At 43.9% G+C, this 13,042-nt stretch overlaps 1 protein-coding gene across 1 annotated transcript in view; it reads right to left on the reverse strand.

Annotated features, from left to right (window-relative positions):
• The window catches only part of LOC118325700 (rapamycin-insensitive companion of mTOR-like), a 16,655-nt gene extending 4,381 nt beyond the window's left edge, over positions 1 to 12,274 (reverse strand). The window contains exons 1-28 of the mRNA XM_035658477.1: positions 11,454 to 12,274; positions 11,067 to 11,198; positions 10,752 to 10,815; positions 10,092 to 10,218; positions 9,765 to 9,934; positions 9,300 to 9,367; positions 8,775 to 8,842; positions 8,569 to 8,651; positions 7,459 to 7,546; positions 7,152 to 7,242; positions 6,967 to 7,033; positions 6,711 to 6,791; positions 6,375 to 6,475; positions 5,977 to 6,142; positions 5,287 to 5,388; positions 5,151 to 5,197; positions 4,910 to 5,045; positions 4,591 to 4,790; positions 4,351 to 4,477; positions 3,915 to 4,079; positions 3,708 to 3,784; positions 3,539 to 3,617; positions 3,300 to 3,409; positions 3,121 to 3,208; positions 2,916 to 3,008; positions 2,706 to 2,812; positions 1,890 to 2,119; positions 627 to 1,716 (exon numbers count right to left, since the gene is read on the reverse strand). Coding sequence (XP_035514370.1) covers positions 627 to 1,716; positions 1,890 to 2,119; positions 2,706 to 2,812; positions 2,916 to 3,008; positions 3,121 to 3,208; positions 3,300 to 3,409; positions 3,539 to 3,617; positions 3,708 to 3,784; positions 3,915 to 4,079; positions 4,351 to 4,477; positions 4,591 to 4,790; positions 4,910 to 5,045; positions 5,151 to 5,197; positions 5,287 to 5,388; positions 5,977 to 6,142; positions 6,375 to 6,475; positions 6,711 to 6,791; positions 6,967 to 7,033; positions 7,152 to 7,242; positions 7,459 to 7,546; positions 8,569 to 8,651; positions 8,775 to 8,842; positions 9,300 to 9,367; positions 9,765 to 9,934; positions 10,092 to 10,200 — 3,743 coding nt within the window. The 5' untranslated portion in view covers positions 10,201 to 10,218; positions 10,752 to 10,815; positions 11,067 to 11,198; positions 11,454 to 12,274. The remainder of the gene's footprint in view (positions 1 to 626; positions 1,717 to 1,889; positions 2,120 to 2,705; positions 2,813 to 2,915; positions 3,009 to 3,120; positions 3,209 to 3,299; positions 3,410 to 3,538; positions 3,618 to 3,707; positions 3,785 to 3,914; positions 4,080 to 4,350; positions 4,478 to 4,590; positions 4,791 to 4,909; positions 5,046 to 5,150; positions 5,198 to 5,286; positions 5,389 to 5,976; positions 6,143 to 6,374; positions 6,476 to 6,710; positions 6,792 to 6,966; positions 7,034 to 7,151; positions 7,243 to 7,458; positions 7,547 to 8,568; positions 8,652 to 8,774; positions 8,843 to 9,299; positions 9,368 to 9,764; positions 9,935 to 10,091; positions 10,219 to 10,751; positions 10,816 to 11,066; positions 11,199 to 11,453) is intronic.
• Between the last annotated feature and the right edge of the window lie 768 nt (positions 12,275 to 13,042).

The following is a 13,042-nucleotide window of genomic DNA, read 5'->3' on the forward strand; positions in this document are numbered from 1 at the left end:
TAATCCTTCTTCATCTTCTTGTGGCACCTGTCTCTACCTGTGTTCTGTTCATACCTCTAGGAAGAGTTATAGCATTTAAGAGGAGGGAACAACCAGCAACTGACAAATCTACGTGGGGCAAACTCACACTACGGAGCTACAGGAGTCAAAGCAATGGCAAAATAACTGCAGGCATAGAGCTGTAGTTGCTACTCAATTACAAGCAACAAGGACACGTTTGTCTGGATCCGTGCTAGAAGCTACATCTCTACTGAGGAGGACACTGGGTAGGTCCACCCACCGTAGCGTCCTGGACATCCTGCGGTATGGACTTAAGATGTTGGGATCCGGACAGGTATCCCTCCTATCTGATATCCTGATAGACATAGCAGAAGGTGCACAAAAACACACTCACAGCTGTCATTGGGATGAAAGACAGGAACCAAAACACCACCCCAGATACAGCTGTTTGAGCTACAGCAGTCCAAATGGAGACATGCTTTGAGTTTTTCTCTAGGATCTTTCCAATTTATCCACCAAATATTTAATTGGAAAACTGTAATAGTAGACAAAGGAAAACTAGATGCATTCAGTTGCAACAGTGTCTGCTTTCAGTCACACTGTCCCTGTAGCGATGTCTGACTTACCTGCGAGGTGTTAATCTGGAGTCTAGGCTGCCGGTCTTCATAGTGATGGTGTCGGTGAACAGAACGTCTTTGGCTGGGGAAGCCAGCGCTTCACTGTGAGACAAAGACGGGTGTATCCTCTGCTGCTGCAGCCTCTTTAGTGTAGCGTAGCCCAGCGCGTCCCGTGGGCTGGTGTACATGAAGCTACAGTCAGCCAGGCTCTTGATGGTGGACACTGAAGGAGACTTGAGGGACTGGGCTCGGCGGGGGAGAGTGTGCGAGGAGCCGGGCGGTACCAGAGAGACAGTGGAGGACTTAGGCGTGGACATGTGGTTGGTCTGAGCCTGGGGGGTGAGGGAGGAGAGTGTTTTGACAGTCTTGGCTGACACCACTGTGTTGAGGCTTACGCAGTCAGAGGAGTCTGGTTCGGGATGCTCCGGGTTTCCAACGGTCTCCCTGGAGGGGCTGGAGCTCATGGAGCTGATACCGCTGGTTGTGGTGTCCGTGTTAAAGCTCTGGCTGCGGCTTTTAAACTGAGTACCTCCGCCGCCCCCTCCAACATTGCCTCCACTAGATGAGGAGCCACCGTCTCCTCCCGCTAGACGCTCTCGGCTGCTCTGCTCCCTCTCCCGGCTGGGGTGCTCCACAGCCCCGTGCCCTCCTAGACCGCTAAGTCCGAGGCCTGAGCCTCCTCCCCTGGCCAGCCTGCCATCCACAAGCTGCTCCTCAGAGCCTCCCCTGGTCCCGACAAAGGACGTCTCCAGGCTGACTGTGGGACTCTTCGGCATTCCCCTGCCATTAAACACAGAGTTGAAGACATCCCCCTGGTTTGGGCTGTAGATAGAGGGCTCTGTCACCGTCCTGTTCCGCCTCATACTCCCCTTGAGTTCAGTAGGGGTGCGAGAGCCTGTTGGGGTCTTGGGGTCGCTGGTGGAGCGCATCTTCTTGCTGGGAAGGGACAGGGAGTTGAGTAAGCGAGAGCGAACGAAGCGCGTGGAAGCCAGGATTGTGAAGGGGCTGCGGTCCTTGGCTGGTTTGGAGTGTAGATAGAAAGAGGGCTCGTCTGAGTGGTCCAGAACATCACACTTGTCATCGTCCAGGATGTACATGTCTGAGAGCACAAAGAGTGAATTAAGAGCATGATGAGAGCATAAAAGAGCTAACTGCCATACCACCATACTACCATATTTCCCTGGAAAACATCAAAAATACCTGATTACTCTGATGGTGGAACTAATAGTAAATACAGCTAGTGTCTACAAATGCAAAGTAAGTCCCACGTACTTGGTTGAGACTCGCTCTCGCTGTTGTGGCGCGAGCTGGTGGATTCAGAGTTCAGACTGAGCGTGCTCGGTACGGAGGAAAGTTCAGCGGTCAGCTGTGCGTCAATCTCTTCTGGAGTGACAGGCCACAGCGTCCTGCGACTGTGTCTGACTGCATCCCAACCGTACTGCTTCAGCACCTCACAACCCTGCCTGGTCTTGGAGATCACACCCAGCACATAAACGCATGTCCTGTGGATGGGAGAGGACGGTTAGTAAACATAGTTAACATACAAATATGTTCTCTTTACCCATTATATACTTTCAGAAATATGTGCAATTGCTTAAATCATTTTTCTTGTAGAGACGTTTTAGGTCAATATGACTTTGATTCTGAGTGGTAACTGCAGTCATTTCACAATAATTAGTCGCCTAAAATATATTTTAGTAATAGTTCCCACGTCACTGTTGGGAAATGCTTAGGATTAATTATTTTCCATTTTATTTTTATTTAGTTTTTAAAAATTAGTTATTTTTTGATATAATGCACCTATTTAGGTGACATTTAAATTTTTTAAAGACTCAAATAAGCACTTAATAATGCCTGTAATAAGCACATTTAGCATTTTACTATTCACTGTTTATAAATTAAATTAAATTTTGAGCCATCTTCACCACCAGAAACCCGTTTACTGTCAACATTGTGCTTTTGCAGTAGAAAACAAAACAACTTTTAGATGTCTGGGTAAACATCAGTTTAAAGTGTTCTACTTTAAAAAAAAAAAACAAGAACTGGGTATTTTTAGGTAAAAGGTGAAGTGAAAATGATAACGCTTACCCTCGTACTGACAGCACCTCACAGTGCTGAGCCAGTGCGAGGATGTCAGGAATGACATTCTCCTCCTGCAGGAGATTCAGTCCCCAGTTTGAAGAGCCAATGTTGCCCTGCAAGAAAAAAACAACATCAACACCAGCAGAGCCATCTCTTTGTAACTATTAATATTACAGCAACAAAAGGTGACAGAAATTGAGAGCAAGTGATACTGACCAGGGCCCAGAGAGCAGCCTTCAGCTGTTTAATGCCCTCCCAGGTGTCCAGCATCGGGGAGCGAATTGTGTAGCTGAGGTCAGGAACCACGCTCTGGAGACAGATGAAAAAAGACAGACATTAGGAAGAGACGCTGCTGAATCTGCATGACCCACCACTCCCCAGTGTGCTGTGGAGCAACCAAGGAATAATCTGAAATGGTTACCTGAGCCTCCAATAGATGACAGCCCGTCTTATCGTGGACCAGCTGACCATACAAGTGCACTGGGAGATAGACATTTGGTCTTTGTAACCTAGAGACACAACCAGAACCACAGAAATTAACCACACACTCTGCAGCATATCCGGTGGCTCGTCAGCTGGTGACAAAGTTCAGCTTCTCACCTTTGGTTGCTGCGTCTGACGTAGTTGTCTCCATCAACAGGTTTGCGGTAGGTTGTTAGTGCTTCGTTGAGCTGCTCCTCTATCAGGTCCACATACTTAAGGTTGTATTCCTGCAATCAAACAGACGTTTAGGTGAAACCCATATTTAGTGGTTGGTCTTATTATATGGCAGCCAAATTAAATAAAAACATATTATTAAGTGAGAATTATTTTGCTGTATGCAAACTACACAACAGTACCTTCTGCCATTTATCCAGCTGTTTGCTGACATAACCCCTCTCATTGAGGTAGGAGAAACCTTTAGGAATGGACAGGAACCTAAACAGCGGAAACAAAAGGGTATTATTTGAACATATCATATACTGTAAGCTATGTCTGGTAAGCAGTGCTGTCATGGTAAACACCCACCTGAGGAGCAGCAGGAGGCCCTTGTCTCCCAGGTGGGACAGAGCTGGTTTCAGCTGGATTAGAGCGTGGAGGTTGGCCTGTGAACCAGGATAACATACTGAGTCAGACAACAGAAAGGCTGGACAAACACTCCATTAGATCTTTCAACACTTTCACCACAGATCTACTGCACTGACAGCAGTCTTAAGTATGTTTTCCAGCAGTCACCTTGTCCTCGCAGGCCTCGTCCAGTATGTCCAGGGCCTCCATGGACACAGCCTTGCTGTGGTCGTGGAGCTGTGTGACCAGCAGCTCCATGCCCCAACTACTGAAGAACTCCACGCTCGCACGTAGCAGCACGCGGAGGTGTTTGGTGGCGTACAACCTGCACGTCTGCTTAGTGAGACAAGAAGCATTGTGGGAGAAAGTAGGGACATTAGGGTGGCACTAGCAGATCTCGTAGGTGCAGGAACAATGCAGTGATTAGTTAGATGGGTAGTTTTTTTATGTATTTGTGGTATTTCTTAGGCAATAGATGAGTAGAGATTTAACTTTTTAACTCTGTCTGTGACACTGTCCTACTTTTTCTATCACTGCTTTATGATTTCTTTTTTTGTTTGTATGTCAAGCGTTGTTGTTGTTGTTGTTGTTGTTGTTGTCTTACATCAGTAGCAGCAGTGAGGATCTTGGAGAGGATCACTCTGGCCAGACCGTCTCTGCTGTAGTCCAGTGTGGATACAGCAAGTTTCAGCACGGCATCCTGGTTCTTCACAGAGCACATATTCAGCAGGCTGCAAAAAAAGAGTTATTGTCAATTCACTGAACAAACATTTCTGAAAGTCTTGCATCTTATGGGTCTAAGAAAGCTCAGATATGCTGTTAGGGTTTTTTTCTCTACACTCACCACTGAAACAGGCCACATTTCTCCAGCAGTTTGACTCCCTGTGGGTGTGCAGAGAGTGTCCCCAGGAAGAGGAAGTAGTGTTGGCTGAGTGTGGTGAGCAGGCCATTACTCTGCAGACAGCGCTCAGGCTTCAGCCCTGAGGACGAGGACAGCCATGACACCATGTCCTTCACCAGCTCCTCCAGGTAGCCCTGGCCATCCTGGTGACAGTGGGAGGAGGAGCAAGAGATAGAAAGAGAGGGCCAACAGTTGAGACAAATTAGAATAAATAATAAAACAGGAATGTATGTTTTTGTGGGCATGTGCACACTTCTCTCACCTCGTCGGAGTCCATGAGGAACTCAACAAACTGACAGCCGACCACAGTGAGTTGTCTGGCCTTTGGGTAATCCAACGCCAGCCCTGCGTACAACTTACTACTGGGCTTATAAAAGTACAGCAGCCTCCGCACAAACCTGCGTCACACAGAAAACAAAGTATTTAAAACAAGATGTCAGAAAAAAAAACGTCAAACTATTTCAAATTCTGCAATGGCATTGGGTGATATGAATGAGTCTTACTTGTGCATCTGTTCATCTTTGTTGTTCCTGAGGTTTACATTTGGCCACTGGGAGAGAAAAACGGCATTTAAAACATTAGACAGAAATAAAATAATTTGACAACCATGTCTGTCGTGCTACATGGGAACAGCCTGACCTTAAGGATGGTGGCAATAAGCAACCAGTTCCACTCCAGGTTCTGCTTATGGTTGAGAATCTGACTGTCTCTCAGGTTCATCATCAGTGCTTCTTCAGTGTCCTGAACACAAACAGAAAACATTGATTTGACAGTGTTAAAAAAGCAGTTCTGATAGCTTTGCAACCATATTATTAACTTATTTTAATCATCTTCAGCACTGTGATAAACATCTGCCCTAAAACTGCCATAAACTACAACCTCTTAGGTGTGTTTACTTAAGCTTGGCGCAAATACTGAAAGCAAAGGGAAACAGCTAGCCTAGTTTCGTCAAGGGCGCCTTCTAACAACTTAAAGCTGCGTCATTCTCACATTGTGTATTAACAGATGTAGAAATAGGAAATGACACACTGTAATTTAAGGAGCAGTTTGTATACACACTGAAACCATCTCCTGACCAACAGCTGGCTGTACACAGCTGGCTCTACTCATTTTTCAAACTCTTGGGAGGAACTGGTGGCTAGATTGCTATCGATCAAAATATAACATGTAAATAAGACCATTTAAAGTTTGTGATTTGTGATGGAAGCTGGCTGTTTCTGAGCTAAACTGAACACACCCAAGACCTTTGTATTGACTGCACAAAGATGAATCTGACATCAAGCATATTCCAACAAAATTTAGAAACAGAAAAATCATGTTCATATTTACCTTAATGACATAGATGTCCCTGAAGGAACGTGAGTGTGACTCTCTGCGGTTATGTGAAGACACAGACTTGCGGATGATGTGGTCCAGGTAAAGACTGTGTGGTTTCAAACCTTTCTTCTTCTTCTCATGAAAACGCTTCAGATTGTTGACTGCTGCACTTGCCCGACTGGAAGAACAATAAACAAATACGTTCATACATTCACAACATACATTCATAATAAGTTCATATGGTCACTTCTGACTGTGTTCACTGTTAAAAGAGACACTACTGATCAGTGTGCCTTTAGAGATGCAGTGATTTGTAAGAGAATATATCCTGTAGTTCCGGTAAATTAATGTGCTCGGGCTGAAAATGAGTTTCGTAAGGGAACAACAGGCACATGTTCGAGTGTACTCACAGTCTTTTCTGCTGCGGGATGTCAAAGGAGGCTGCCATGTTGATGAGGGTGGGGAGGCAGTGCAGGTGGTGACTGTGGGAATGAGGAAGTATGGTGTTTGCCTAAACAAGAGAGAGGCGGGTGGAGGAAAAAGAAAATAATATTTAGTGTTCGAATCATAATAAGCAAGCAGCAAGCAGCTTTTCTAAGCAAAAAAACCACAACACATATGTCATGTTTATTTTGCAGTGACACACAAGCTCACACATGTAGGGCTAATTTCATCTTCAATGTGCTAAACAATCCTTTTTAGCTTTTCAAAATAAACACATTACACTTTCTGCATTTTAATATTACCATGTGTAGAAGTTCTCCCAAGAGGATGGTGGCTCTGATAGCAAGCTGATCATCACTACTGGTCACAACTTCAACAAGACCCTGTAGTGACGAAGATGATGGTAAAGGAGAGCATATGTTAAAATAGCAACATTCAAGACATAAAAATATAATGTAACAATACAACCAGAGAAGCCATGACGTGTGATACCCCAAAAAAACATTCACGCAAAGTTATTTTTATAAATCAGCCCTTTGATGTAAAGGTGTAGCTCACCTCTAACAGCCCGCTGGTGATGAAGGCAGACAGAACAAATGCCAGGTAGTTGTCCATCAGATCAGGCCTAATGAAGCAAAGAGAAAATAAAAATCATTTCATGGCTCATGTAAACACTTAACTGACAGTTTTGTCACATTTTGTTCAACTCATTTCATTTCTCTTGTCTCATATCATCCCCCTACCTAGAGCGGGCCCGATGGGGAAGGATGACTTTGGCCTCAGCAGCAATAAACCCATCAGATAGCCTCCAGGTGTCCTGGAACCTAGCGGGGTCTGAGGAAAATCAGAGCGAAGATTAGCTTATACTGAACTTATCGTAGCGTTTTAGTGTAAAACCTTGGAGTATGCATTTTGCCTGTGATGATGTAGGAGAAGATCTTTTTAAAACACTTTTTTTTGCAGGAAAATCATATCAGACACACAAGCTACCAAGATACTGGAAGGAAGTATAAAGTGAATTCTGAGGATACAAAAGATGTTCATACTCACCAACACTTAGAAGAGCTTCTGTGAAGTCTTGAGTTACAATGGGCACAGGAAGCCTGAATATCTCATATAACACCTCCAACAAGCCTTTCTGCAGGGCAAATTACATTAGAGCGATCAGATACATGCACATTTGATACATTTGCAAGCACTCAAAAGAGTGATTCTAATATCTCAGTGTCACTGCTGTTTAGCACAATACTCAAATTACACGAGGGTTTGTGTCCACAGGAAACAGTGATAATATCTCTTTTGATCTATCTGTGCCATGGCTGTCTTTGTGTACATCTCACACTCTGACACTCCAACCAGACAAGTACTTTATCTATCACAGGTCAATGTGGCTAATGTCATCGCCAGTACTAGCTGCAGTAGGACAGAAATTAGTGCAGACTAGGGCTGCAACTAATGATTATTTCCATTATCCATTAATCAGTCGACCATTTTCATGATGAGTCAATTAGTTGTTTGGTCAATAAAATGTCAGAAAATGGGGGAAAATGTTGATCAGTGTTTCCCAAAACCCAAGTAACGTCCTGAACTGTTTTGTTTTGTCCACAACACAAAGATATTCAGTTTACTGTCAGAGCGGACTAAAGAAACCAGACAATAATCACATCGTAGATGCTGAAATCAGAGAATTACTTCTTGACTCAAAATGATTATTAAAATAGTTGTTCATTAATGTAACAGTTTAAAGCTAATAGATTCATCAGATCATTAGTATTTCTGTTACTGTTGCTATTGTTATTACTGTGCATCTTTATTTGTTTACCCCTCACTCTCTCCGTCTCTCTCTAACCCCAACCGGTCGAGGCAGATTAGAGCCGGGTTATGCTCGAGGTTTCTGCCTCTTAAAAGGACGTTTTTCCTTGCCACTGTTGCCAAGTGCTTGCTCATGGTGGGAATCGTACGGTCTAGACCTGCTCTATTTAAAAAGTGTTCTGAGATAACTTGTTATGATTTGGCGCAATACAAATAAAATTTAATTGAATGAATCGACTAATTGTTGCAGCTCTAGTGCTAACCTAATTTAAAACACTGGTGGGTCAAATAAACTTCCTTGTTTCGCTCTGTGACAATTGTTTTGTATGCAGGCGTTACAATACTCACCCTAACTTCCATATTTGGTATGCAAAGTAAGCCAATTAAAGATTGGATCCCAGAATTTCCAGCCTTGCATAGGTTGATAATCCCTGAGTAAAGAAAGGAAAAGAAATACACATTTAAGTTGTTTTCAACAGTAAAGTAGAAGTAATATAGACAAATAAGTAACTTAAACATCTTTCATTCCGTTTATTTTAAATCAAAGTCCTTACCAGACCAGGAGCGAAAGGCTGCCACTATGGCCATTCTACTGGACAAGAAACGAGACTCTCTGTCCTCCCTGTGAACATGAAAACACACACACACACACATTAAAAACAGGACATCCTGTTCAACACACATCATCATTATAATCCCTGTAAGGCACTTTTCACAGAACATTAAAAAGCATTTCACAAAGAATCGAACTACACCACAAAAGCAAAACAAAAAGCAAAACATGAAAGGGAGTCATGGAGAATTCAATAAAAAGATCTTTTTATATAAAAGCAAATCTTTCAGAATGACTTAAAGGATTATCATGACTTAGCCTGCTTCACGTCCTCAGGCAAGTCATGCTGGAGTCAAGCAGCCCTGATAACAAGGGGCGAATCACAAAAACGCTATACAAACCCTCAACTTTCTCAACGCATGGTGTTATCAACATAGGAAATGGTAAACAGAGGGAAAGGTCAGAACACTATCTTTTTGTTTCTACTGTAACAGTGACACTCTTCATACCCTCCCCACACACTCACTTGAGTTGCCCTTCAGCCGTGTCTGCGTTGTGACGGTAGTGAAAATCAGTGAAAGGCGCGAGGATTTGCTGGAGGACCAAACACACACACACACACACACACACACACACAAAAGATAAATGAGTACAAAACACAACTTTAGAGCTCTTCATTAGCTGCTGAAAATTAAGTGGAATCATTATTCAACATTCCCACAAAACATCCTGGAGTGATAATTAACCTGTTTAGATCTCATAGCACACCCATGTGGATATTATGACTGTGGTGATGAGATGCTTCTGTCCCAGGTGTCTGTTCACAGACAATGAGGCTTCAGAGAAATGCTGAAACTGATTACTGTAAGCTCCATGGGAAAGAGACGGGCAACCTGCGGCTGCTAATCCGGACTGGAATGACTCCCAGCACACTGGCTCATTTACAGCTTCCCCTGAAGTCATATCTGTGTGTGTGCGTGTGTGTGTATACCTCCAGCTCGACGTCAACACGCACGTACTGACGGGTACGTGGGTGGTTGAGTAGATGGAGGACGGTGGTGATCAGAGCTTCGTTGATGCGACTCAGCTGGCAGTCAATCACATTCTTCAGGATGGTGCTGAGGCCTCCCCGTTTGGCCACCACTTCTGGGTTCTTCAGGGCTACAGAGGCAGCAAGTCATTGTTATTTAGTCATGACACAGTGAGAATTTTACAAGGTATTTCTGTCCACTAATGTCACAACTTCCCCCGGGGCTCCCCACAAAGCCACTGTGTGTGCAGAATTAATCGCGCTGCGTTGTGTGTCTCGGGTACTCACCGAGCTCACATACGATGGCGATGGCTGCGCGGACCATGCGGTCTCTCTCCTGTAGCCCATCAGTGCCCACAGCAATTAGAGAGTTTGCAATAGAGGTGGGGAACAGCATCGCATTGACAGTGATAATCTACAGAGGGAGGGAGAGGAGGGAAACATGAGTCATCAAACAAGTCGGGACAAACAGACGCAAAAAAATAACTGCAATGTTTTTCATGGCGACTTTTTCAACAAACAAATATCGGAACATATCCACACATATGGGTCACACATCTCAGAATTCACAATCGAGGAAAAAAAAAAGTAATAAGAGAAATGTATTTTATGATAAGAGGCCAAGCTACATGTCATGGAATGAACCTGGGGGTTGTATTACTGCCAAGATGGCCAATAGTACTTCCCTGAAACCAGACCCTGACTCTATGTGTGTATGTGTGAAGAGAGTTTACAGTAAACTACAGAAAGAGCTATAAATAACATCGCCTGCAGACTCGTGCAAACCGTCCACACACTGACACTGCTGCTAACCCAATGATCTTTCTGCTGCCACTATCTGAGCAGTGAGGGCAGAGGGCAAATTTTCTCTAGCAATACAACAGTGACTGAATCAATTAGAGAAAGAATAGCCGAGGAAATATATCTAACATTTAAAAAGAGTCTTACCTTTCGGACTAGTCTCAGAGCCTGAGTCCTCTCCCCCTCATTGCTCTGCTGGATGTCAATGCATCTAAACAAGCACACAAATATAATTAGTCATGTCCTTTTCTTTTTGCCACAGCCAGCCAGTAGGAGAAAAATAAATGTGTAAACAGGAGAAAAACAAGTCAGACTCATTTCAAAGAAACAAGGAAACCTTTGAAACCTTAAAACAAATAAAGTGACTTGCTGTGAAACAAAAGACATATTCTTTAATCAACAAAAAGAAAAGCCAGCCACTCAGCACTCCACCTGACAGGAATGGTTAAAATAGGATCTTACCTGGCTATCAAATAGTCCACTTGTAGTCTTAGGACCTTCTGCAGCACGGCGGTGTCTCTAATGAGGTACCGGAGCGACCGCAACCCTGCAGCACGCACTTCCTTAGCCTCATTCAGTAGAGCTAGTCGCAGACTGGGGTTCAAAAATCAAACACTTGAGATGAGTCCAAAACGAGATCTACTATGACGTTACAAACTATTGGTATTTGCTGAATTCTTTCATAAGCAAGCTTTTTAAAACTCAATGTTCCAAATCTAAAACATCCCAACAGGGCATGACTTACAAATGATTTCACTTGGCTGCGTAAATAACAAGCCAATGAATTGGAAAACACACGTCGATAAAAAGAACAGTGTACAATACGTGCTGGTTGCTGACAACACTTACCAAACGATGATTTCTTCGTATGTAAACCCAAAGTTTTCCTCGCGGTGGCTAATGCTGCATAGCAGCTAGAACACAAAGACGGGACAAAAAAAACATAAATAAATTGGTTCATACAAGGAATGTATTAACAATTAAACAATTAAACCCCCAACTGCTCGATAGCAGGGGGGAGGCGCAGACACTACCAGGTGAGCTACTTTATGTTTATGGTGGTAGGATTTCTAAAAATTTCAATATATAGCCTTGCTTACAATACTGCAATATATTGAATCGTAACCCCATATTGTGATGAGTTTTGTTTCACCAAATTCTTGCCAATACACAGCTCTAATAGAAAGTCAGAAAATGGTGAAAAATGTTAATCACTGTTTCCCAAAGCTCAAGAAGTTTTCTGTCATAGAGGACTAAAGAAATCAGAAAATACTCCCAATTTTGACATTTTATCTCAAAACAGATTATCAAAATAGTTGGCAATTAATTAAATAGTTGACCACTAATCGTTGCAGTTCTAATTCTGCATGGCTTGGGTCAAGGACAGAAGTAAGCCTAGCACACGCATTATGGTAGATCTAGGGCAAGGACAAGGGAGCTCAGCAACTCCAAAATGGCATCATCCTTCATCTGAGAGGCTTACAGTTCAACAGTGTTTGAGGCAAAAAAGCACCAAACCGTGACTATCCAAACTAACAAACAGCACAACACTTTCCTGCGGGGTGCTGCAGGAGCCATGCAGGTGTTCTTGTTGTATTTTTCCACTTGTCTGTTACATGCTGACTGTATGATGTTATGCTCACTGGTGGTAGATGAAGGTTGTAATTACAAGTTCAGCATGTGGGTGTTCTCTGGTGAAGGTCGCTCCTCGACCATTTGTTGTTTATGAGTGCGCTTGTATGGATGTGTGTGTGTTGGATATATGAAAAGAGAGGGTGATAAGAAGAAGTAAGCAATAGGTTGATTAATTCTGTTGTATTCTTCCACTTATTTGCTCCGGTTTTCTGCACCCTACTGGACCTGGCACTGAAACCTGTTTTTAGCATGAATTGCCACTTCTAGCAGTTCCCTCACCACAGGTCCTCCATCATTATCAGAGGCCCACACACAGCTGGCGTACGGGATTCAAAGTGTATGTAAAAGCAGTTCATTATAAAAAAAAAATAAGTCTGTGTCAACCGGCAGGCCAAAGCTAACAGTCTGAAATTCACTGCACAAAGCATTGAGCTCCTTGGGCAAAGGATGATGCCATTTTGTAACTGCCACCTTCCCTATAGGCCCCCTCGCGCTGGCGACATGTCAGCGCTACTCCATCACAGTCCTCCTGACGCAGCATCAGCAGGGGAGTCGATGAGGACGGTGGTTTTCGTGTGAATTTCTCCTTAAAGCCGGACGTTAAATCTCGTTTCTGCTTCGTCATAAACCGCGGAGGGATGGGTGACGAGGGGCGCGCTGAGTAGGGGGGTTGTTTTAAACCAGCTGTGATGTCAGAGCCCAGGCAGGCGAGAGGAGCGGGGAGAGGAAGACGGGTAGAGGGGCATGTGACACTCTCTGGGGTGGGTGGGGGGGGGGGGATTAGGTCACCCTCACTGTTGTGG

The sequence above is a fragment of the Morone saxatilis genome, unplaced genomic scaffold (genome assembly GCF_004916995.1).
Source record: "Morone saxatilis isolate NCDOM2014 unplaced genomic scaffold, NCSU_SB_2.0 Contig16, whole genome shotgun sequence".
NCBI lineage: Eukaryota > Metazoa > Chordata > Actinopteri > Moronidae > Morone > Morone saxatilis.